A 24,441-nucleotide genomic window follows, 5' to 3' on the forward strand; every position below is an offset into this window, starting at 1 on the left:
GGATAGAAAGCAAGCAAGCACTGCAACGTGCCAACGGCGTCCTTAGTAAGAATGGCAGAGTCAGAACTTTTCCAGTTTTCCGAGTCTCTTCGATAGTTGTCCGGAAATGGACATGGTGATATCAGGCCCTCGTCCAAATGCGGAAGCACACCTCTCATTCTCGGTCACGTGGCTTACGTCCATCTTGCGTGCGAATTCAGACCTACGGGGACACCGGGCAGGGGAAGATCGGTATTTACAAATACTTTAAGGGCCGGGTATTGTGTCACCCGCAAAGCTTATCAGACATAACAGCCGAAATATCTTGGCCTTGTCTCACAGGATTCAGGAACGTGTGTCGTAGAGCCGTCGTCCATCCCCGTTCCGGGCAGTTTTCAGCCTTAAAGATTCCAAACTGCAAGTTTCACACAAGATCCATCGAGATCTAGACTTACGGTTCTCACTCTCAAACCAACAACCATTCCATTCCCGGTGCTGCTCTTTCGACACTGCCGAGAAAGTTAGAGATAACCTCAGATCCAAACTCACCACCATCCGGAACCTCCCGCACTGGCATCACAGCAGACGCCTCACCCCACAAGCTCTTCATAGTTGAACAGGGAGCGCCTCCCAACGCTTGAAGCCATTGGCTATGTGGCTGGGCAATTCTCGCAACAGCATCCCAAAGCAGACATCAAAAATCCGTTTGCGTCATTCAACGCTCATTTGGGCTGCGACTCCCCTCACACCAGCCACCTCTTTCCTGACTCTGTCCACCAACGGGCTTGTGCTCGAGGCGCCCGGGGGCGTGACGATCAGAAATCTAAACGTTCGCCACGCGACTGATGACTTCAGGGGAGCGGCAGTTGCATGACAAAGAAGTTGTGGCTTGCAAAGCCACAGCCTGAAAGCTTTGCAAGGTAAATGATCTTCACGAGGCACGTTGCAGCATGAGACATGACGATGCCGGAGATGGATGTGGATGAGAGACATTGGTATCATGAGATGTTGCTGTTTTGATTCTGATAACTGAATTACAAAGTGGTATGAATGACAAAAAAACTGGGATATCATCGTGAAGCGTAATCGAAGGAACAAATGCTTTGTGCGGTACGCCCGTGCTACACTCTCATGGCCCTGAAGTACCTCACCACCCTGTGAAGTGTTGACTGTGAGTTGAATGTCTCCACAGTGTCTCTCGACTCCCGCGAATCTTCCGAGTCCGACGAGTACCTCCTCTCCTTGACGAACTTTGGCCAAGTGTTGGTCAACACGAGATACTTGATGCTCGTCTCGGCGTCGTCAAACACACCGGCCGTGAACTTCTCGGGAATCGCACCAAAGTACTGCGCGCGATCTGCGATTGGTGTCTGAGAGGCGACGTCTGACATACTGTATGTCTCGGAGGCAATGGAAGATGAAGTAGGCCTGGCCCAGTTGGGATCTTCAAAAGGCACGACTGGGTCGCTGAAGCGTTCTGTTTGGTGGCCGTAAAGAATGCGGGCGGCGTCCTCGAAGATGTCTTCGAGGTTCTTGAGGTCTTGTGAAGCGATGTTGATCTGGAACTCGGCGTGGCGAGGGCTGATGAACTCGGTGTAGATGCGCAGCGCGCGGTTGAAGCGTTCACGAGTGAGCTCCATGGAGCGTTGCTTGTTCGAACCGGGAGTGGTGGGGATGGACGACTTCCATTCCCCAACGGCGGCGAGGAAGGCGATGTTCTCCCCCGAGAAATCCCTGAGAGCGGAGAACTTCCGGAGGGGCTCGGGGTTCTTGTCAAGGACGTACTCGAGGGCACCCATTGTGTAGACGCTTTCGGACTGACTTGTGTCCTTTTCAAGTTGTGCAAGGGACTTCCAGGTAGAGCCAGTCGACAGATGTGAGCCGACCTTGGTAGAACCTGTTATAGTAGAGTTTCTCCTGTCGCGTTGCTGGTTCTTGGCTTCCCAGATGGCGATGGACTCAAGAGTCTCTTGGCGAAGGGACTTGTGTTTGATGACTTGCCAACAAGGAACGAATATGGCAAAGATTTCAATGAAGGTTATTGACAGGCAGATCCTGGTTGAATGTAATGTGAGTATCGTGGGATAGAGTGCACGGGTGATGCTTCATATACATACCACTGAGGGGGGATGAAGTATCGATTGACAGGTGCCATGGCTGGAACATACAAGGCGATAAGCCACATAGGGGTAGCGTGCAGGCTGAGGTTGTTAGTGCGAGCCGGAGGGTTGAGGGCCGCGCAAAACGCTAGTCGTGAATGCCACTCACCTCGCGATACAGCATCCAATGGTCTGGAGTCGCCACCCCTGGGTATCATTGATGCCACGTGATCTCCATAGGATGAAGGGCGCGACGATCCAGGCCCATAGGAACTGCCAAAAGACCGAAGGCCACCATTCCCAACCTCTCCCCTTCTCGACCTTCTGCTCTGCCTCGGTGCCCTTGGCCTCGGTACCGGGGATGCCAAACCAAGGGTGGTACTTGCGGGAGACGAGCCACATCACGACAGTGAGCAGCAGCTGATGAGAGACTCATGTCAACCATGTGTTTTCCAAATCTGACAAGGCACGGTCCACTGCTTGTTCCGTTACGTACCTGGAGCAGCATGCCCGTGCACACGACGGCGAGCATCTTGGTGGTGTAGTCTAGCTTTTGGAACCGTCCCACGAGCGTCTTGTCCTTGCCGTCGCACGGCTTCTGTTCAGGCTGGGACAGAACTCCCGATGTGCCGGCATATCTCCTCTGCGCCTTGGCGACGTGGAGGAACCGGCTATTCGAGGCGTGAAAGAGAGCGATGCCGAAAGGAAGATAGAGGCCCATTACCCAGAACTCGGCGCCATCAGGCACATAGGAACCAATAGCGAGGCCGATCTGTACTGAAATCCAATAGAGGTGGAGCATGGTAACTGCCCCAAACGACAAAGCCAGGCCGCGGATCCTCAAAAACGGCATTTTGCGGTTGACAAAGAGAAATGCCATTCCGCTGAGCACCAAGGCTGTCCATAGCCCTCCCCAAGCGAGCCAGAAGAGGGCAGCTGGTTCTGCGTTGAGAGTTGGTGCCGCTGATACTGCTACCGACGTGGGCGAGGGTGTAATCGTGGCCGCGACTCCATTATCCATGGTTTCTGTTGTTCGAAGTTGACGGATTGCACCATGTGAGGTCGAGGTCGCTTCTAGTCCGTCACATTGGGGTCGAAGGAAGCGTGATGAGGAAATTCCGAGACCATGCAGGTAAGGCTTGAGGATAGACTTATATGTTGGAATGCAAGCAGGGTCGCGGAAACAACCTTTCGGTGGAATGTAAATGCCAGTCGCCCATGATTCACAGCGCAAAATCCTTTCGGGGGCTGTTGGAGTATGTCATCATGCCTTTGCGCGGTAACCAAAGGCGGAGACGACACCGGCACACCGTCCTGTAGATCCCTGCTGACGATAACAATAGCGCTGTTATTAGGACTGCCGATCGCATCTCACAAACACTTCAGATGCAGGGCGAATGCTGGCGACAGGTCGACAGTTGGTTCCTGGCCTGAAAGTCGTGGCTAGACCCTGTGGCCCGCGCTGGGAGCCGTTTGAGTGAAACCTGTATGCAGGGCAGCGGCTTCATCCCTTCGGCGGCGCTGCGTTCCTTGCCTCCGAAGGCGAGCCTGCAGAGTCTTTAGGCGGACAACATCGACGGTCCAGAGTGTGGATCTCTGGTCGCATAAGCTTTTCCTGCATGGGAATGTCGGTGGTGCTTAGCGCCAATGGGTGAAGTGTCTTCCGGGCGCTAACTAGAGCCGGTCGCTGGGTCTAGCTGGCGCACGAAAGCATCGTGCCTTTGGCTAGCTTTTGGCGATTCAGCCAGTCAGCTTGCCAAGGGGATACCAACGAGTAGAGCTGTGATTGCAGATCTCTAGGGGAGCCCTTACGCTGGAGGCTTGTTATGAGTTGCTGAACGGGAAAGTCGGTCCAATCGGCGGAATTGATCTGACCTCTCACAACCGTTCAAGCACAGAGCCTTCCATGTATGAGGCTGCGATGGTGTGCCACAGACAGCGGAAGCCAGAGATGGTCCATGATGAGAAACTCGGACCAGCTGCAAGAGCTTTGGCTTTGGCTCGCCACGGTGCGCATGGAGGAGCGAGCGCAGGGAGACAGAGATGGTGGCAGGTGATTGATGATATGCCATTGGATGGAACCGCGCTTCCTCTTTTTCCGACTTGACCAGCGACGCAAGGGAGATGGAAATGCGACCGTGTGGACACCCCAAGAACCGCCCATAGCGTCCGACATCGTAAAAAGGGTATTCACTTCGTCCACATGGTATCGGAGAAAGCCTCCATTGACAGCTGAACGTCAGGGTCTATGAGACAGTGAGTTCGACCAACGGTCGTCAGCGCCGTGGCGGCGAGGTCGCGCGGTAATGTCGGCTTGGATCATCGTCATCCTCAGTCTGTAGGTGGAAGAGGGACTGAAAACCGGACGACAGCCAGGCTGACGTAAATTGCAACGGGGCGCCTCCGGGTGAACTCAACTATGGAAGACAATGAAATAAACGCACAGATTTCGAAGTCTGAGATCTCACCAATCTGGCCTCCATGGCTTCATAACGGCAGGCCATGTGCCGCAAGATCAAGGAAACTCCTGTCGATCACTGAAGTCCCACCGTTGGTCCGTAAAAGTTCTTTCGGGATGACTCGGTGCCGCTCATTTCATTGGGCTACGGAGAGCTTGACCACCGCGAACTAGGAGCGCCACGTTCGACCCATCGCACACTAGCCCAGCCGGGAGCAATAAGCCGCAGGATTCTGAAGCGAAACGTTGTCCATGTTGCCACCTCGACGTTGAGAAGTCTAGTGAATAGCATCGTTCGGCGTTGACATTTGCGGGGTTAAAGACGGTCTGACCGTATCCCTTGCAGTCGCCGATAACGACAAAGGTTCTAGGAGTCTGTCAGGTGCAAGCCTCTGACATGAGGAAACCGACTCACATCCAGCAAGCGTTGAAAGTCTCCACTACCCACATGGACGTTATTGTTAAAGGGACATTGAATATGGGTATCATTTTGTTTAGTCTCATGGAAGTTCATTATCCGAAGCAAAGCTTCTTTTGTCGAGGATCATTGCTCGAGAGCCTCGTAGGCGGCCGACCACGCTTCTTCTCTCCACTGGGTTTAGTCTTCTTCAAGTCGGGCGTTACCGACCTCGTCCCTGCTGCTGGAGGAGCATCCTCTTGCACCGCCTCAAGGATCGTTTGCCTCGATAAACATAGATCGATGTGCTCGTTAAACTGTCTCTCGTCTGGTGCTTGTGGACGGTTGCAAATCGGACAGTCCCACATCTCCTCCTCGACCGGCGCGTCTTCCTTAGTGGGATTCGGCGCAATCTCCTTGCCATGTCTACGCACGGGGGCCGACTCGTCGTCCGTTACTCGCGCATCCGACTCCTCAGGGCCCTCTCCCTGCAAGGCGAGATCGTCGTCGAGTCGCAATAGTTCCTCGTCCGGCCACATTTCCCATCCATCTTCATCCAGTCTAACAGTGCTTCCTGGGTTCCCAATAGCGCCCTGCTTCTCTGAAGATCCGGCCGACTCTGACCTGCGGGACCGGAAACCAAAGAATGCCATGGTATCGGGCTTCTTGGTGCTCACGAGGTGCGTGCACCGCAAACCCATCAGTCGTAGCTTCATCTCCGGCATCTCCTCTTCGAGCTTGCCGAGAATGGGCAGAGCGAAACGATAGAGATCGTCGGCCAAACAGATAGCTCTTGGCAACACAACTTGTCGTGTGAAAACTTCGTACGTGTGCAGCTTCACCTTTAGCACCAACGTCCGACCTTTACACCCCGCCCTCTTCATGTCCTTCTCCAGCTCATCAGCCGTCCACCTCAACTTCTCCCTCAGCTGCTGAGGATCCGACATGTCCCGAAATGTGCTCTCTGTGCCGACACTTTTTCTCTCGTATTCTTCTGCTGGCTGTATCCGTGTGCGCCCGAGGCCAAGGTAGACATTGATGAGGAACTCGTATGCTTTCTCTCCGAATAGTTGCCTGAGAAATTGTCGGTATGGGTAGATGTCGGCACAAGTCTTGATGCCAATCTCAGCCAGCTGCCGCTCTAGAACGCGCCCAATCCCATTGACCTTCCGTGGTGGAAGCTTCGCCATGAAGTTCATGATCTCGGTCCGCTCGTTGGGCAACACGAACTGCCCGTTAGGCTTGTTCATGTTGGAGCATATCTTCGCAAGCTTCGCGTTGGCTGCAATGCCAGCCGACACCGTAATATTTGTCCTTTCGTGTACCTCACGACGCATCTGCTCGACTGCATCTGCGGGACTAATGTCTTTCTCCGTGCAATATTCGGTGATATTAAGGTATGCTTCGTCGATACTGGCGCTCTCAAACCGGGGGTCGTATTCCACCAAGACCTCCCGAACCTCGTGTGCCTTGGCATTGTATTTCTCGAAATTAGGCTTGAGCATCACCAAGCTCGGACAAAGCTTCTTCGCGACAAAGCCAGCCATGCCACTCCGACAGCCGTATTTCCTTGCGACATAGTTACAGGTTGTCAAGACGCCGGCACCCACAGAAAACGGTACGTCCTTCAGCTCGGGTCGCTCGAGAAGTTCGACGGCAGCGTAAAAGGCATCGCAGTCGACATGGACAATGTATTGGGAGAGGTCGCGCGAGAGTTCGAGTTGGGTGATAAGCTGGTCGGCGAGGCGCAGTTCTCTGCTGAGGTCAAGCTTCTCCAGGCGGCGCTTCTTCTCGAGGATTTGTTCGATCTTTTTGGTAAGGATTTTGTCTCGTTCCTCTTCTCGGTTGAAGAATTTGGATCCCTTCGAGGCGTTGTAGATGATCTCGGAAACCTGGCACACAGCACGGTCAGCGTATATTTCAGAGGCGATGATGATCATGTGCACCACCAACCTTAGACTGATCCACTGTGTCTTGCCCGGCCTTCGTCAGTGAAGGGCCCAGTAATGAATACTTGAGCGTTCCATGCTCCGAAATGGCCTTGGCATCTTCTAGCAGAGCCGCATCCTCAAGCAGTGCCTCGTCGGACTGCTCGGCGGGCGGCGAATCTGGTTGTTGTGGTGTCGTCATCGTCATTGATCCGAAAAAGCCGACCGGAAGATCCGAACAGAGACCCTGAACTGAAGTAAGAATGGCATATCTTCATTCGCTATTCGAGGCCTGTAGGGATCGATGCGTCGAGCATAGGAACGCCTGGAGGCAAAAAGGATCACTGTCACGGGCAAGAGAGAGAATGCCCCGCCCAAAGTCATCGACGCGTCGCTCATGTCAGCAAACACACACGAGCCCACGTGACAGCAGTCTTTGTCTTAAACAGTATTGCATTGAGGCATGTCACTTCATTAAACATTATGCATCTATACCATACGCCTTTTTGGACCCGCATCGCCGTTTCCGTTTGTGGCAGGCAGTAAACTTGGCCCTCATCTCTTGGAATTCCTCTGTTCAATCGGCTTCGCCAAGCTCTAGCATGAAAAGCTCTCGGGCTTGGACTGATCGCCTTCCCCATTGTACTTCTGCGTCGCAGGCCACGGGCAGATCGGACGTTGCCTCAGTACCTCGGTTGAAGGATCCGTTGAGTTGGTCCACGTCGTCGCGATGATCGACTCTGGAACTGTGTCCGCAGCCGTCCATGCGACAAGCGCCGCAAGAGCATCCGTCGCCGCATTGTTGAAGCCAGCAATCGTCGCAGTCTCCCCATCGACGAGCTGCTCCCACTGGCCAGGACCGCCGATGTACCACGGCGCGTCGACGCTAGTGGTCTTGGATCCCAGACCCGGCACGAGGAACAGGCGGAACCAGCTACGCGTGGCCTCGATGTCCCCGCCCGTGGCGTTGACGACGCTCTCGTAGAAATAGATGGAGGCGTTGAGGGGGTTGACACCGTCAGCCAGCCCGTGGTACATGATGATCTTGTGGCCAAGGGCAGCGAACGCGGTCAGGTTGAAGTCGTTGACGTCCAGGTCGCCGGGGTTGGTCTCGTTGGCGTACGCCGGGACCGTGTCGTTGTAGCTTGACACATCCCACTCCGGGTCGCTGTAGAGGAAGTTCTGGAAGTAGCCCAGGGCCTCCTCGTTGACATCGGTGTCGTTGTCGCCGACGACCGAACTCCACTCGTACTCGGACGACGGGCTCAGACCGGTGAAGACCTGCTCGTCGTCGACCTCGTAGTTGTCGTACAGGACCTTGGCGAGGTCGACCTGCTCCTCAGTCAAGCACGCCGACGCATCGACGCCGTCCTTGCCGCAGGTGAAGAGGTCGAAGTCGAAGTAGCAAGAGGCGAGGTCACTTATGATGCCATCCTCAACTCCGTCCGCAGCGTCACACTGCTTTCGTACATTGTCGCCGAGGACCTTGAGGCTCTCCTCAGTGAGTATCTTGGTGTCGTTGGCGCCGTTCTTGGAGCCGCGAGAGATCCTCCAGCTCTGCAGAGCAGTCTGCCACCACGCCGGTGCGCCGACGAGGATGGCATCAAAGTCCCTCGGGTAAAGCTGCGCGGCCTTCAACCCCTGACGACCGCCCTGGCCAGCGCCGGCGAAGTATGAATTTCGAGGGGGAATTGTGTAATACCGCTCAATGACTCTCAGGGCCAGCTGGTACGAGCCGTGGAGAGCGCGGAAGCCAAAGTCCAGCTGCCTGTCCTCGTCATTCAGGGCCCAGGTCAGGTTGCTTGCGGTCGAGTTGTGTCCGCCATCGGTCGAGACGGTCACGAAGCCGTACTTGACGCCAGCTGCCATGGCAGGCCAGTTGACACCGCCATCGAAGCCTTCGTTGCCAACGGTCAAGATGTCGCTGCTCCAGTCGTCCGGGAGGAAAAGACCGAACTTGTACGTCGCATTCCCGTCCCCGGTCTTGGCGACGAAGGTCACGGCACAGAGACTCGGCAAGTTGGTCACGTTGACAGGGTACGCGACGTCGCTGCTCTCCTCGAAGGCACCTCCCTCGTCGACGGAAGTAACCTCGCCAAGGGAGGCGTTGGCGTTGATCCAGTAGCTCATCAGTCTCGGTGTGCATGACGTCGAGTTCGTGGCGGCCACTTGCCGCAGTGCGGCGAGTGTAAGTGTGAGAGATGCGATCCACTTCATCTTGAGAGCGTTTGAACCGCGGAGGGCAGAGATGATGTGTGATTGAGACGGGAGAAAGCTGAAAAGACCCCAGACGTGTTTGACAGACGCATCACGAGCTTTTAACACGCAGATATTATGTTGTTTTCCAGAATCATATTTGTTGAGATTATCTCATTTCGGCGCATAACGATGCACATGCTTTCCCAAGTCGCGATTGTGTTTACAAAACACATCCGTTTCCGGAGGATGTTATTTGGAGATCTTGGCATCCGTTTGAACGATGTTTGCCATCATTCCTTCTCAACCAATAGCGTCGCGGCTGCGTGAGACACCATCCTTCCACGCGAAGTCAAGCCCAACACCTCCTTCTGAAGTGTCAGACATCATGATATGTTTGCGGCGTTCTTGGCAACAGTTTTGACTCGTTGCCGTGGTATCCGATGTTGGGTATCGCGACATTGCGCTAGTATGTGGACATGGAGAAAACAGGCAGACCAAGTGTATCGATCACGGAGTAATTTGCCTCGCATCATTGGGACGGGTCCATTGTAGGATAAGTGGAAGTCGGTTACTGCAAGTCTACTTTCAGACGACGATCAGTTTCACGGGTTCAATAGACGGAATCTGATAGGTAGACAAAAAAGAAATGTGAACGACGTATGCTCTCGTCAACTAACAACAAGACGAAGATACAGCAATACAAGGGACACCACAAACACGACCAAGTCAAGAGAAAGCCAAAACGGGTGGAACAACATGGAAGAACCCCGGAATCGGTTGACCAAGTGTAGACGGTGCGATAAGTGTCAGCTCAACCGCCCGCCATCAACGTGGTCTGCAACGTCCCACCTCCAGGTGGCGCCTGTAATTGTCTTGCCGGGTATACACCTCGCCGCACACAGTACACTCCACACTCTCGTCCGGCACACCGAGACTGTCGGCTTCGTTTCGATGATGAACACGTATGTGCCGTTTCAAGTCCTTGTTGTCGGAGAAGGCCGTCTTGAACCTGGGCGATTCACCAGCGCCCTCCGGGCAGATTTGGCATCTGTAAGGCAGTGTATGCTTCTTTTGATGTTTGCTTCAGTTCCAGGTCAGTAAGATGACAACAGTCATTTCAACAGGCTTGGTGGGCTTACTTCAGCCTGTGTCCTTGCTCAAATTTCTCCCCGCAACCCTCCACCGGACAAGCATACGGTCGTTTGGGGTCATGTTGAGAGCCATCCCCGGTGTTGTCCTCATTCATTACTCGTTGGGCATGCATGTCTGCGTCTCTTTCGTCCCACGTAGGCAAAACCTGTGATTGTCCTTGGTTGTGATGGGAACTGGTCCCATGCGACGATCCACCCCCGGAATCCTAATGTTCCAGCGGTGCGGCTTCGGCGTAGTAGGCAGGGTCGTTGGTGTACTGGTAGCTTGCAGCGGTTGCGTATCCAGGAAAATCACCAGTATCGTACGAATAGTCGTAGTTATATTCGTTGTTGTAGTGGGACTGTTGCTGTTGTTGGGAACCCCCTGGGTCATCTGGACTAGCGTAACTGTAGGTTGCCGGAGCTTGCTGGTAGGATGAGGATCCCTGATACATGTTGTACATCAGGCGGGTTCGTTGCAGGCGAGATGTAGTTGACACAAGTATTCAGTTTGGATGCGGTGCTCTGTGAGTGTTTGTTAGGTCAATACGGCGCCTCAATACAGCAGTCGTTGTTTTCTCCTCACCTGGGCATGGGCAACTTCAACCAGGGCGTTTGGCTGCCAAGTGGATACTGAGGGGCAAATTTGATGAAGAATGGTTCTTCAGCATCGGCCTCCGGCATTAGCAACACGGAATCCTTGTCATACCCTCCCACATGCAAAATGGTATTCACTAAACTTCAGTTGGGTGGCACTTACATATATCGAATAGTTGTTTTGCTGCCTAAGGTCGGCGATGAGGATGGGCGATGTTGGTTATTGTGGGTGTGCAATATCTGCGAAGCTTCCGATGAAGATGGCTATGAGGATCATTGTTCGATGTCTTGGTGGACACGGCCTAATTTATAATACTCGACGGCTCAATGGTTTCGTTCCACATTGGCTTCTTTTCTTGCTTCGAATCCGTTCTGCGCGGTTCTTGGAGGCCGACAAGACAAGCCATTGATCAGGCCAATAGCACCTGTAAAACCGATAAGCTCTCATCCGGTATGTTTGAAAGTCGAGGCCGCGGCCCGGTCTGGCCTGCACAACTTCCAACGCGTGTGGACCCAACAGCAGCCTGCCAAGTTCTGAGCGTCGGTGAAGTTCAGCCACCTGATAGGGGCACGAATCTGGAAGAAGCCATCGTCCAAGCCCAACGTACCAAAACCATCAGCCAGTTCATATGAAATACAGAAAACGAGGCTTGCTCATGGTTGATCGAGGCACGCCTTGTCGGCCTCCGACTCAAGACCCACGATACCGGTTGGTACCGTGCATATGCCTCATCACGAACCTGGATGAAGGGTCAGCATGATGGTTCGCCAATTGATACCTGCAAGAACCTCCAACGCCAACCCCACCATGCCCGTATCCTCAACCAATTGCTTCTCGATGCGGGTCACCCCAATTCGTAGGGCGTGGCTCCTGGCCTCCTGCTTGTGGAGGGGCGCAGCTGCATGCCCAATGGCCCCATTCGCGACCGGAACGATGGCACATTGGCGTGGACAGTGAACCGGCCTGAGCACTTGACCCGACCAACACAACGCGCTTTGGCGGAGTGCGCAGTTGCGGACTCCACAGTCTACACGCAGTCTGGAACCATTCATTGAGACTCTCGCGGGTGACCCGATATAAATTGCTTGTATGACAGAAGTAGTCATGGAACCCAAACAGGCTCCCAAACCCTGCCAATCCATCTGGTTTCCCTCCACCGTCAGATTCATCTCCAAAGAACCCTTGTTTCTTTTTTGCAACCCCTAGGTTTAAGCTCTAGTCTAATCTTTCAATGGCGAAAGGCCGCGTGAAATCCACAAGTCCTGGCAAGGAGGGCAAACACCCAAGTATGATTATCACGAGGAAGCGCAACTGCCTGGAAACACAGCTGACTTCCACACTCAATAAGCAGTCATGACTTATGTTGATGGCCTAGGCACCATCAGCACCAATCTTCGCAACCGCCTCAGACGATTCTACGATGCGCTTGTCTTTCTCTCCAGTCTAATCGAAGCCTGCAAGGTTAATGGCCAGACCCGAGCTCATAACGAAGGATACGAACCGAGTGATAACCCAAACATGGTCCTCGAATGCTTCATCAATAAGCTGGCACAGGTTTGCGATAATGTGCCGTTTGGAGACACTGTCACTTCTGTGGCGATTACTGTCCACAATTACGATGGCTTGCTCTACACTTTTGCGTCTAACAGGCAGACTGCTGAAGGCGCCAACAAAGCGAGAGACTTTGTTCGCCGTCTTCTGAACGACATGGGCCGTGCATCCTTAGATCAGGTCAAAGACGATCCCCATAGCCCTTTGTTTCACGGGGCGCTTCAGCAGATTCTGGAGTTCCACGACAAGAGAGTTCAAGCGTATCGCGATAAGCTGTTGAAATCTATATCGGCCTGCATTGTGGACTGCGATGCCAGTGACTCTAACGAAAGTAAGTATTCCCCTTCAAGCTTTCCACGTACTTGATCTCATTTGTCATGTGGTATGCTAGGCCTCTCGCTTCAAAATGCTTTGCGCGATTTGAAGGACACCTTGATTGCTCATAAAGACCGAGACGGTAATAGTTGCTTTGGTAGGGCCACTGCCACCTATGTACATCTGAAAGGTACTGACCTCTCTTTTCCGAAGTGACAGAGAATGATACTCTCGTCCACGCTGCGGCCACTCTACGGGCTTCACTCGTGTATGAAAACATTATTGAGAGAGTCAGGGCAGGCAGAATGAACGAGTCTGAAAGATGGTGTGACCTCTCCCACTTTGTCGGGCGTCTCGCTTCATACTTAGGCATGGTTCGCGCCATCATCATCGCTCGCAGACGTATTCCAGAGCTATTTGAGAAGTTCAACATTGTTTTCCTGCCGTCTAGCACTCCTTTGCCCAATCCAATCACTTGTCTTCAACCTTCGACAATGACAGCTGCAAAGCGCCGAAGCCTCCGAACGGCCAAGGCGATTATCAGCCGCATGGTTTCCGAATCCGCAGAAATATCTAAATACCAGGGGTACGCCGAGGAACTCCAGCGCTGCGGCCTGGATGAGTTGATCTCCAAGGAGTGCGCAAACGTGTCTTTTCACCCCACTGTTCATTGCGAGATTCTCGTTCTTGATTGGCTGTGTGGACAACATCCCACTGGAACTGCTTCTATCCCCTTTTTCCGGGACTTTCGGTATATCGGCTGTAGCAAGCCAACGTGCCGCCTCTGCGAATACTACTTTGCTGCTCATAGAAGCGGCATACAAGTTCGCCGGGGACACAAGAACGTCTACCTGAACTGGATTGTTCCCAACGTCACGCATGAAAGCCCGGAATGGGCCAAGGAGAAGGATAGTCTTATTGACAAAGTATTGGGAGGTGTCCGGCGGGATGCGCTCTCGGCTCTGGAGGAGAAGGTCACTGACCATAAGAGATGGGACTCGAACACCTTTTCATATCAGCAGACATTCCAGTCTCTGGCTAGCACGTCTGTCCGTGGCGCCGACCTGGCTTCTGTGATGAGTCTCTTATCAATTGCTGAAGGAGAACCATCGCGCCGCTTGCAGAGATCGGTGATTGTCGATGATGACTCTTGGAGCGTTGCAGGCCACGCCGACCAAGAGGCCGAGGACTCTGACGATGATGGAGGGGCTTTGCTTTTCTCGGGTAGACGCAGGTGATGTTTGAACTCAATTCGTTGAAATGGGCACAATATGCAAAGCAACCTTCACCTGTATACGTCTGGTTGACCGCCTATTTTCCCCATGCAACAGCGACCACATGCCCTGTTTTCAAATGATCTGTATTACTGTTATCGTCGTCGTTGTCGCCTTTGTTGATAATTTTCTTTCTACTATTACAGCCCATTTGGACCCTACTAGTATCCTTCCCAATAGCAGCAAGCCAATAGAAGCTATCGCCGTACGGACAGGCAATTGACGTGGTGTCATTTCTGTCGCGAAGCTTTCTTCCAACACCTTATTTACCTTGTATTTCGCTTCAGTCTCTTGGACAGATGCCCCATTCGCATGGGGCACATCAACGTTGCAGCTGCATCACGATGACGAGGGCATCCCCTGCGAATCAGGGCTTCCCCCGCAGCAGCTGATCGCCGATCTCCCGGTGACAGCTAGCCCCTTAGGGGGTCTTATTCGGGGGCTTTCAGGGGCAGTTCGTCCCGCTAGAGCAGATGAATGCCACCATGCGGGGTAGCTACCCCAACAGGGTAGCAGCTAACCTTCTCGCTGATGCGTCATCGACGTCACTAGTCCGGAGCTTTCCCTCCAGCCCAGTCGATTTGCAGCTCATAGTGCAGCTGAAGTAGGCAGCCCAACAGCTGGCCCCCTGTCCTTCAGCTGCTTCCGCTCGTCATTTCGACTTCAATTGCGCTTCAAGACACGTGGGACAAGCCCAGATCTTCCTTGTTTTGCCTGCCGCCAACAATTCCGAGGGTAGCCAGCCACCAGGGGTAAGGTACAAGCTCGTTGCCCATCCCTCAAAACCAGCTCTCTCCCTGCTTCTTCTAATCCTTTCACCCAGCTACGAACTTTTCGGTCCTCTCTTCAGCATCAACTCCAATCCTCTCGGCGTCCGAAAGCTGTCCTGTAACCAAACACCTACCAGTCTGCCAGTCATTTGCCCCACGCCAAGATGATGTCCGCAAGACCCCTCGCGCGCTCGACACTCCCTAGAGCTACTCGCGCTCTTCGAGCTCCCCGCCAACAGCTTCGCTTTCAATCGACCACTACCTCCTCATCAGCAGGCGCAGGCAGCGGCAGCTCACACTTTGGAGCTGGCGTCGCCGGAGGACTCGCAGGCGCCGGTCTCTTCTACGCAATCTACTCCTTCACCCCCGCCGGACGCACCGCATCCAAGGTCAACAAGGCCGCCAAGGAGGCGGAGAAGAAATACCAGGTTGCCGCGAAGAAGCTGCAGGAGAACACGCCCTCGCCCGACCAAGCCATCGACTCCATCAAGCAGTTCGCCTACTCCTACGTCGGCTGGATCCCCGGCGGTCGCTCCTACGTCGACTCCGCGTTTGACGACTTCGAGACTGTCCGCAAGAACCACAAGGAGGAGGCTGACGAGATCATCAACGATGCCTACAAGCAGTTCCAGGAGGTCGCCAAGGCCGGCCTGAGCCTAGAGGCAGTCCACAAGGCGTACGAGGTTCTCGCCGACCTGTCCAAGAAGATTGCAAACCTGTCTGGCGATGCCATCTCCGACATCGTCGACAACCACCCCCAGCTGAAGGAGAAGCTCGGCGGCAACATCGACCAGCTCAAGCAGCTGGGCGACCAATATGGCCCTGAGGCGAAGAAGCAGGTCGACGAGACGTGGAAGCAGATCAAGGACGTCCTTGCGGGCGGCCTTACCGCCAGCAACTTCGAGAAAGCCCGCAAGGTGATTGAGGACAAGATTCAGCAAGTCAAGAAGCTCGGAGACGAGGCTTGGAAGAAGGCACTCGAGGAGGCGAAGCCCTACCTCGACAAGAACCCCAAGGTCAAGGAGCTTCTGGAGAAGAACGCCGATGCGCTGAAGCAGGGCAATGCGAAGGAGGTGTTCGAGAAGGCCAAGTCTGCTGTCGACTCTGGCGACCTTGGTGGCCTGGAGAAGTACGTCGGTGATGCCGTGGACAAGGCCAAGTCCAAGGGCTCACAATTGGGTGGAAACTTCGGTGGCCTGGATCAGTACTTCAAGATGATCCCCGACGGCGACCAGATTATTCCTAAGTTGAAGCAATTGAGGGAGGTCGCGGACAAGCACAAGGACGAGGGCGAGAAGTTGTTCAAGGAGACTCTGGAAGAGGTCAAGAAGGTCCTCGAGGCGAAGGGAAAGAAGGCGGAGGAGATCGCCAACAAGGCCAAGGAGGAGGCCAAGTGAGAGGCCGCATGATGGATCAGCAGTGTAGCCTTCCTCGATCAGTCTTGTAACATAGCCCTAAGCGTAATGTAATTTTACCAAAAGAAGTTCCATTTGTTAACCCGTTCAGCTTCACTCTAAAACACCTTGAACCCACCTGGTACGCCCTTTTGGAACAAGCCTTCAGGATCATACTTCTTGCTGACAGCCTGCAGCCTCGCTTTAATCTCTGGTCCGTAACTTCCAATCGGATCTTGCGTGATGTCTGCGTAATTGAGATATTGGAAAGGGATTAGAAGTCCGCGCTGTTGCAGCATGTCCTTATGGGCGTCAATGATACCCTGCATCCCTGCCTGAACCACTTCGTCGTCTTCCCGGTTTGTATAAGCTACCGTCAAGACCGACATCACCTCGTCTTTGGACCCTGGCGTCAGCCCCAGCGAATTCGTCCCGTTAGCGACTGGGTGGGGTTGGATGAGAAGGACGAGCTGGAGCCCCTCTATGTGTGCCAAAAGCCTGGTCCCTTCCTCCCAGGTTCTGAACATCTTCGAGTAAACGCTGGAATCGCCGTTCTTGAAGGAGTAGGCGATATCGATGGCCCTGTCCACGTCAACTCAAGCCACACAAGATGGTTTTCGAAGTCCAGCTTACCGCGTGGCATTCGGCGGAAGAAGGCCGGTCGCCTCCAATGTCATGGAACTAGCATTCCCAATCCGCAACGAGCTGGCAATCTGCGGTTGAATCGCCGTGAACGGCTGATACACAGGCGGATTCTCGACGGGCGTGACATAATACAGCGCGTCGCCGACTGCGTAGTTGCCCTGGTCGAAGAGCAAGGACATGCCCATATCAGCGGCATCGTCAAAGTTCTCGGCACTCATGAAGTCACTGAACGCCTGTGCATGCGCATCCAGGACCTCATTCGCGTACTCGAAGGCCACCGTGCCTCCCCATATATCGCCCATCGGAAAGGTTGGGACATCGATGCGGGTGACGATGCCGAAGTTGTTGGAGCCGCCTTTCAGCGCGAGCCAGAGGTCCGCGTAGGAGGATGCTGTGGCTTCGACGATGGCGCCGCTGGCGAGGACGACTTGGTAGGTGTGGATGTTGTCGCAGACCCAGCCGTGACGGCGTGCGAGGTAATGAATACCGCCTAGGAATGAAGATTAGCACCGGTTCATCTGTCGGCAGGATCGTCATAGTAGTGTGGCTTACCACCTGTAGCAAGACCTCCGACGCCGATGCCACTTACTCTCCCGCCCATGACCGTCAGGTTGTGAGGGGCGAGTCGTGGGTAGATGTCGCTCCAAATACCGCCGACACCCAGTGACGCTACAGTTTTGTCCCCGTTCAAGATGAGGGAGTTGAGCTTGCGCAGGTCGACGGTGATGCCTTGGTCGATGTTGGCCGAGCCGGGCCAGATCATGTGCCCCCCGCTTCGGATGGCGAATTGAGGGGGCGCGTGGGAACATGTGGTGTCTTTCCTAGTGATGAGCTTGATGAACTGAGAGACCTCCTGGGCATTCCTGGGTTGGAAGATGCATCCCGGCCGGATGTCGCGTTCCTGGCCGGAGTAGTATGACGAGACTGATTCGTTGTAGGTTGGCGTCTCTGGGTATGCTACGCGGTTGGGTATTTTAGATTCGAGGAGCTGGCAGTAGACACTTGCATCTTGTATTGCAGAGGTACAGAATGCCAGTACCATAAGCAAAACGGGGTAAATTGTGGCTCTACAAGTTTGAGGCATCGTAATCGTTGTTAGGATATATAATGGTATCTTTCAAAGCTTTCCTCTTTGGCTTCCGGTAAAAAAGAAGCCGAATCTAATATCCTTATTCCTTCCGCACAAGGGTGGCTAGGTGTCGGTGCAACTGCGGCCATTCTAGCACAGCAACGCCGAGTTTTCGGTGCAACACACGATTCTCACGCGGGGTTGACAAGCAAGGATAGTCTTGGGCAATTTGGAGGGAGGAGATCTTTGCTCATGTGGGAAGGTAAACCTTGGGGGATAGGGTTACACGACATAGAAGGATCGAGGCGGCGCTGCATGACGTCTCACAGTTACGAACCCGCTCAAGTTTGAATGTACGAGGCTGCAAACAGGGCCTTGGTTGATCTATTGAGATTCCGACGTTGAAGCTTCCTAGGCTCTGAAAGTAAACAGTGGACATGATCTTTATATGGACATATCCATCGAGGTTCATGATGAAATGGTATTTAGCTCTCGAGCAAAGGAGGGGCTGATGGCTGAAACCCACTACTTTACACCATCCGGATGTCAGTTCTCTATTGTCTAATTACCCCTGAGCTTGCCTCTTTGATGTTTTTGAGCCCAATAGTCCTTTTGATTTCTGGGCGTAATGGATTCGAGGTCATGGGTGGATAGTATGACTATGATTCATTCCGCAACACTCAGCTAACTCATTCTGCAAATGGCCTCCACGATCAGGTTCGCAAGCTCCTTGGTACGAGACAACTGCGCCATATGCCCTGCATCGAGTCGATAAATCTTTGCCTCCGCACCGGCCGCGACCGTCTCCTGCATCGGCATGGGAATGATCTGGTCTCGCGAGCAAATGATGTAGTCCACAGGCACGTCGTGCCACCCGGCGTATTCAATCTTCGTGCCCCACCCATGCGCCGGATGATGCACAAACTCATCAACCCACGGCTTTGCAGCCTCGGCGGACATGTCGTTGAAGAACGCCATATCATCAACAGGACCCTGGGTTCCCTTCTCTTCCTTTTCAGAGGTCAGCCACTGCCACCAGAGAACCGGGGAACTCATCTCACATCGATCTTCATAAACGGCAACGGCCGATTCTCAAATCCAACAGGCAAGAATGCAGCCGTAAACCCGACGATTTGTCGAATCCCACCCCTCTTCGCTTCATCTTCGTAGGCTGACTGGGTCAGGCCCTTCATGGCGCCAGCTCCGATGAAGCCGCCAGCGGAATGCAGGACCAGAATCACGCCGTCACTTCCGCATCTGTCCACGAATGGTTCGAGCTCGGTTCGGATACCTTGAATGTCGTCGGCAATGGTAAGCCCGCGAGGCTCCCGTTTTGAAGACGTGCCACCGCTGATGATGGTGCCCACGTAGATTGAGGGGTACCCGGCTTTCTTGAGTTCGTCGACAAGCGGCCCAAAGGTGGCGACTATTTCATATAAGCCGGGCACGATGAAGATTCCTGGCGCCATGGTGATCGTTGAGATGACGGACGATCAGTGATAGTATCAAATATCGACCGCAGAAAAGTTGATGTTTGAAAAGGTAGGTTTTGTGTGAGACGATCATGCGCTCGACGGTTCTAGTGCTGACTTAAGGGACGGCCAGGCAACTGCCACCAGGAGAGGTGGCGTCGAGAGACGCGTTCCGGAGTAGCCTCTTTGAGAAACTTGTCTTGCAGCTGCTGCCACATTCTCCATAGAATCCAAGACACTGTCTCACTAGCTTACATGCGATTAGCCCCTCAGCTGAGGTAATTCTTTACTTCACTTTTCCATCAACCAAACCCCCCAATGGCAATCATCGCGACTTGAAAATCGAATCGTTCGTGTCTCGAAAGATTCGCGGCGGTAAAATCGACTACACGGCTTTCCAAGGCTGTAAGACTGCTACAACAGAAATTTCGAGGTGTACCCTTTCCGTCGAGCTAGATGTCCTGGCCAACCTGCCGCAACAATGTGGATCAAAACTACCCAAGACGCTTCAAAAAGTAAAGTAATCCATGGATAACACACATCCTGTCGCGGGGCCGTATGGCGATAATTGAGTCATTTGATACGAGAAATATTCTCTACAAACCCGCACGGAAGTTCCCCTGCATGTAGTTCGTTGCCCCCGTCTTGACCGCCAGACGTCTCCCTAAATCATCCAGGCTATGATGGATGCTTTCGTTAATGTCGAACTCCCATATGTCCTTTGCCTTTATCCGGACTTCATTTTCTATAGCTTTAAAGTCTTTTCCAACCTCGGTCTGACCCTCGTATAGCTCCCCAATGCGCCGGCTTCCCTCCACAAGTCGATGTCCTCTATCTCGACGACACTGATCATATGCTGCGAAGGCCGCCGAGATGTCGTCCCGACCTTCAACTCGGTCATCGGCCAGTAACGACGCCAGGGTAGCGGCATCCTCGATACAAAGTCCGGCGCCGGCGCCCTGGTGAGGTGTGCTCGCGTGCGCAGCATCGCCAATGAGACAGATGCGCCCTCTGGAAAAGGTCGGAACAGGGTGGTCCCCGAGGTCGAATAATCCCCACTAGATTTTGTCAGCTTTGGTGGTTTTCAATGTCTCTAGGTACCTAGTCATGGAGTATGGACTGCACCCACCCTGTCGACAGACTTCATCCTCTTGACCAATCGTCGTAATCTGGGGGATAGGCCCTCAGAATCCGCATAACAGCCTTCCTCTCCGACTGGTAGAACAAAATTCGTGCTGCTGGGCCAGTCCCCATCGCTTGTGCAATGCATCACTATGTTCAGGATGGTACCGTTTGCTACTGGGTAGGTCACTATATGCCGCTTATTGGCAGACTGGGCGATTTAGTTAGTAAGATCATGCCATAGGAAGATCTACGATCACTTACCCACAGGTTTGAACCCATTGCTCTTTCTTTTCCAATTACCTCTAGAGCCTCTTCCATTGGAATCAAGCCGCGATAGCAGTGCTTGTGCGTGAACCCGCATGTCGCAGACGGATGGTCGCTTCCCACGACGATTTCGCGGGTGCGAGACTTGATTCCGTCGCATCCGACAATGGCGTCTGCTTCGGCAGTAGAACCGTCCTGGAACACCATTCTCAGTTTTCCTGAAGAACCATACGACTCTTCAATACGGTCCAATTGTTTGTTGAACTTGGCCATGTCTTTTGGAAGGTGCTGGATCATTCCGTCTAGGAAATGAGCCCTGTGGCAGCCCCTGATACCGGTCTCTGCGTCTCCGAGGGTGAAAATGGGCTCATCGTCTTTCTTCTCATCTGAACCATCAAAGAAAGTCCAAAGAATAGCTGGTTGCGCGACCCTATCGAAAACTTGGTATATGACGGGGTCGCAAGCCTTCATGGCTCTGGTGGCATTCGGAGTGATGCCCAATCCTGCACCGATCTCGCCGAAGGCGTGCGCTTTTTCGTATATGGTGCAAGGAATGTTGCGCTTGACGAGCGAAATGGCCAAGGCGACTCCGGCTATTCCGCCGCCGATAATGGCGATTTCGAAGTCCTTCTTGATGGGCGCCATGCTGGTCTGGTAGTGTAAAGGAACAGGTCGTATAGTCGAGTACCGTACAATGAAGTGAGGGGAAATTCTTTGTTGTCATCTTGTTGGGTATTTATTTTGTCTGATGATAAGGTTCTGCCGGATGTGACAGTAAGCGTAATAAGTCCTCGGTACATGAGGTTGAGTTTCCGTCATGCAATTCGTGCACATCCACCGCGCGAAAGACGAGCTCGCCACGCCAACAACAGTCATTTATGTTATTGACCATGCTTCATAGCATTCAAACCCGTAATTTGAAGTTTGGATTAGTCCTCTCACTGCCAGTATGCAGGCCTTCGGACGTCGAAATGCGGTTCGGCCCAGCTCGCGCCGCGAATAGTGCGAGCAGGTCATCTAAGGCATGTAACTCAACGCCTAAGCACAAGACAGCGCATCTTTACCAGGATAAGAGCTCTTGTAAGCTTTATCATATCTAGGTGTCCAAGCTCTAATGTCGGACTCAATCTCCGTCCCCCGCCGGTGACGTAGGAACTTTGAATCAACATGAGATGAAGTACGTGCCCTCATGCCCCGCGTCGGGCCCCGAACACCGAGGAGAGTTCACGTCCTCACGGGAATTCCGACACGCCGGCGCATCTTTCAAAGAGAGGAACATCATTTGACGGGCCAATAAAATGAAGATTTCAAGAAACCACATGCGTGGTTCAAAAGCTCAGCAACATGTAGCAATTACTCAGGATATCTAGCCATCGTCACGTGCGTGTACACCGTAGCGTTCAAGAATTTGAACCCGCCTGTTCTATACCAGCTATCGCCAGCTACCGCGAGCTACCGCTCTTAGAGCGTAAACAAATTTGTGTCCCTTCCCTCGGCCTTCAGCTTCTTGTTCGCTCTAGTCAACATGACCTTCATGATGGCGCAAGTGACAATACTCAGCGCCGACGAGGCCATCATAAGCAGGTTTGCCATGACATATCTCGGACTATCTGTCGATGGAAAGAAGTAGGGGCTCCAGATGTTGCCAAGCTGACTGAGCAAGTTAATGATAGCTGTCGCACACGCCCTCTTCTCAGGCGTCTGGTTCAGGGTGGAGCTAGCCCAGCTGAACACCATTGCGTTACTCGAGAAACAACCGCAGATGTAAAGGAAAGCAGCAACATAGCGAGCGGCGTTGTTGATGGTCGATACTGAAACGATGAAGCCGATGCATGCAACCCCCTGAGGCACTGAGATATGGAAGCCCCGCTCCTTACGACGATCGGAAGAGAATGCCGTCAAGAAGGCAACGACCGTTGCGAGAAGATAGGGCGGTGCGGTCAAGATCAGGGTCAGGGTGTTGTTACCGAGCTTGAAGCCCTTCACAATCGTAGGAAAGAAGTTGTTGAATCCGTAGGCGCTGTGATTGGCCGTGAGCATGACCACCTGCCCATAAATGTTAATCTTAAGTTTTCTTCCACAAAGAGCGCAGATAGGTATCAACTTACGAAAACCCATGTTCGAGCATCCTTGACAGCGAGCTTGAGTCCGTTCCATACACTAGAGTCTGCTTCTGGCAGCGACACTCTGTCCCTTCGGATACGCTCAACCGCAACCTTTTGCTCCTTGTTGGTGAGCAGCCACTTTGCAACACCCGACTTCTGCCCCGGGAAATCCGGGAGAAGCATAGCCCCGAGGATGGCCGCGGCGAAACTGCCTGCACCCTCAATTATGAAGAGCCACTGCCATCCGGCGATACCCCGAGCTCCCTCAAGCCCTGAGAGAACGCCGGCTGCGATGAGTCCTGAGAATGCCGTCGCAAGGAGAACGCCAGAGTATAGAATAGCGGTGCGGAATGCAAGCTCTTTTCGAGGATACCAACAACTCAGAAGGTACATGGCACCCTAACCAAACATCAGCGGTAGTCAAAGAGGACGCATGTGCCAGGACCAACCGGAAAGAAGGGTGCCTCCGCAATTCCCAAAAAAAATCGAATGACAAGAAGATGTGTATAGTTCCCTGCTCCTGCTGTAGCGGCGGAGACAATTGACCAGAGAGCTGTCCATGCGGGAATGTAGAGAGACGGTCGGGTTCGAGTAAGGAGCATGTTGCTTTCCCATTGTTAGCATTGGTCATTGTGAAGAGTTTGCAAATAAGGCCGATTACCTTGGTAGCTGCATGAGCATGTAGCCAATATTCAAGATAGACACAGCGACGTTGAACTGGTTGCCAGTGAGTCCGAGATCCTTCTCAAAGGTGCTCAGTCGCGCTTGACTAGAGTGAAATGACCATCAGTTTCCGAACCCATGAGCATAACAGTCGCCGATTTGAGACTTACGCAATGTTGTTCCTGTCGAGGTAGTTGAAGAGATAGAGAATCCAAACAACCGGTACCAACGTGAAGTCGAGCTTCCTCGTAAGACTCTTCTCAACGGCGGCGTACTCTTCCTCGGACATCCCCAGATCATCGCCATTGAGGTCTTTTTCAGACACGAAGTCCTTTTCGCCGACGGGAACCGTGCTGTCGATGTGATCTGAGGTGGCCTGCATGGCTTCTTGTTTCGTCTCGGCTTCGCGGACGGCCATCTTGCTCGCCTGTTGGATTTTCGAGAAAAGGTGTGCTGAGAAGCTCTCGAACCTTAGATCTTCGGACTCGGAGATATAGGAATCGACGTCTCGACTATCCAGACAACCAATGACTTGAAGTTCAGCAGTAAAGTCTCTGAAGTCGATGAAGAGAAAGTCTCCAGGCCCTGGGAAAACAACTTTGGAAACCAACCGTCGTCTGTCCTCTTTTAAACTTCATGTCAGAAAGACACGCCAGTCACCCTCGACTTGATGTCTTTTGTTGCCCAGACTTGGGCCTAGCCCAGGACGACCTTGCAGAAGCCAAACAACAGGACGTTCACCCCAACTTCCTACCCCGCATACCCCGAAAGCGACCCCAGATTTTGGCGTGTCCCACAGACACCCAGTTCTCTGGCTGTGGAATATGGCCGCTGTAAGCTTATTGCGTTCGTCTCCTCTTCCCCAGACCCGCAATCGAAAGATGGATTAGCCATCGTTTCTTGGACGACGGAGCAGTCCTGCTGCACCGGAGAAGTGCGATGGACTCCTCCGTTTTTCGGGTCAGTCCAGCCACTCAAAGTCACCATCCGGACCAGTTGGACCTAA

At 53.3% G+C, this 24,441-nt stretch overlaps 8 protein-coding genes across 8 annotated transcripts; 2 read left to right on the forward strand and 6 right to left on the reverse strand.

Moving 5' to 3' along the window:
• Nucleotides 1-1,100: 1,100 nt before the first annotated feature.
• GCG54_00013854 (uncharacterized protein) lies at nucleotides 1,101-3,099 on the reverse strand (the record flags this gene model as incomplete). The annotated part of the gene is made up of 4 exons (XM_045413700.1): nucleotides 1,101-2,034; nucleotides 2,097-2,180; nucleotides 2,248-2,498; nucleotides 2,575-3,099. 4 exons carry the CDS (start codon nucleotides 3,097-3,099, stop codon nucleotides 1,101-1,103), a joined length of 1,794 nt encoding a protein of 597 aa, XP_045269771.1.
• A 1,950-nt stretch (nucleotides 3,100-5,049) lies between these two features.
• On the reverse strand, nucleotides 5,050-7,063 carry GCG54_00013855 (DNA polymerase kappa; the record flags this gene model as incomplete). The annotated part of the gene is made up of 2 exons (XM_045413701.1): nucleotides 5,050-6,892; nucleotides 6,948-7,063. The coding sequence occupies 2 exons, from the start codon at nucleotides 7,061-7,063 to the stop codon at nucleotides 5,050-5,052; spliced, it is 1,959 nt and encodes a 652-aa protein (XP_045269772.1).
• Nucleotides 7,064-7,458: 395 nt separating this feature from the next.
• On the reverse strand, nucleotides 7,459-9,078 carry GCG54_00013856 (putative feruloyl esterase B; the record flags this gene model as incomplete). The annotated part of the gene is made up of 1 exon (XM_045413702.1): nucleotides 7,459-9,078. One exon carries the CDS (start codon nucleotides 9,076-9,078, stop codon nucleotides 7,459-7,461), a length of 1,620 nt encoding a protein of 539 aa, XP_045269773.1.
• Nucleotides 9,079-12,141: 3,063 nt separating this feature from the next.
• On the forward strand, nucleotides 12,142-13,892 carry GCG54_00013857 (uncharacterized protein; the record flags this gene model as incomplete). The annotated part of the gene is made up of 2 exons (XM_045413703.1): nucleotides 12,142-12,670; nucleotides 12,868-13,892. The coding sequence occupies 2 exons, from the start codon at nucleotides 12,142-12,144 to the stop codon at nucleotides 13,890-13,892; spliced, it is 1,554 nt and encodes a 517-aa protein (XP_045269774.1).
• A 970-nt stretch (nucleotides 13,893-14,862) lies between these two features.
• On the forward strand, nucleotides 14,863-16,095 carry GCG54_00013858 (uncharacterized protein; the record flags this gene model as incomplete). Its single annotated transcript, XM_045413704.1, has 1 exon — nucleotides 14,863-16,095. The coding sequence occupies one exon, from the start codon at nucleotides 14,863-14,865 to the stop codon at nucleotides 16,093-16,095; it is 1,233 nt and encodes a 410-aa protein (XP_045269775.1).
• Nucleotides 16,096-16,211: 116 nt separating this feature from the next.
• GCG54_00013859 (putative FAD-linked oxidoreductase) lies at nucleotides 16,212-19,275 on the reverse strand (the record flags this gene model as incomplete). The annotated part of the gene is made up of 5 exons (XM_045413705.1): nucleotides 16,212-16,674; nucleotides 16,726-17,227; nucleotides 17,290-17,694; nucleotides 18,496-18,817; nucleotides 18,868-19,275. 5 exons carry the CDS (start codon nucleotides 19,273-19,275, stop codon nucleotides 16,212-16,214), a joined length of 2,100 nt encoding a protein of 699 aa, XP_045269776.1.
• Nucleotides 19,276-19,874: 599 nt separating this feature from the next.
• Nucleotides 19,875-21,312, reverse strand: GCG54_00013860 (FAD-dependent monooxygenase azaH; the record flags this gene model as incomplete). The annotated part of the gene is made up of 3 exons (XM_045413706.1): nucleotides 19,875-20,336; nucleotides 20,408-20,611; nucleotides 20,665-21,312. 3 exons carry the CDS (start codon nucleotides 21,310-21,312, stop codon nucleotides 19,875-19,877), a joined length of 1,314 nt encoding a protein of 437 aa, XP_045269777.1.
• An 816-nt stretch (nucleotides 21,313-22,128) lies between these two features.
• On the reverse strand, nucleotides 22,129-24,018 carry GCG54_00013861 (Pantothenate transporter liz1; the record flags this gene model as incomplete). Its single annotated transcript, XM_045413707.1, has 5 exons — nucleotides 22,129-22,713; nucleotides 22,776-23,171; nucleotides 23,222-23,378; nucleotides 23,434-23,541; nucleotides 23,606-24,018. Coding segments are annotated over 5 exons (1,659 nt in total), but the record flags the coding sequence as incomplete, so codon positions are not given.
• Nucleotides 24,019-24,441: the final 423 nt, after the last annotated feature.

The sequence above is a fragment of the Colletotrichum gloeosporioides genome (assembly GCF_011800055.1).
Source record: "Colletotrichum gloeosporioides strain Lc1 chromosome Unknown consensus_11, whole genome shotgun sequence".
NCBI lineage: Eukaryota > Fungi > Ascomycota > Sordariomycetes > Glomerellales > Glomerellaceae > Colletotrichum > Colletotrichum gloeosporioides.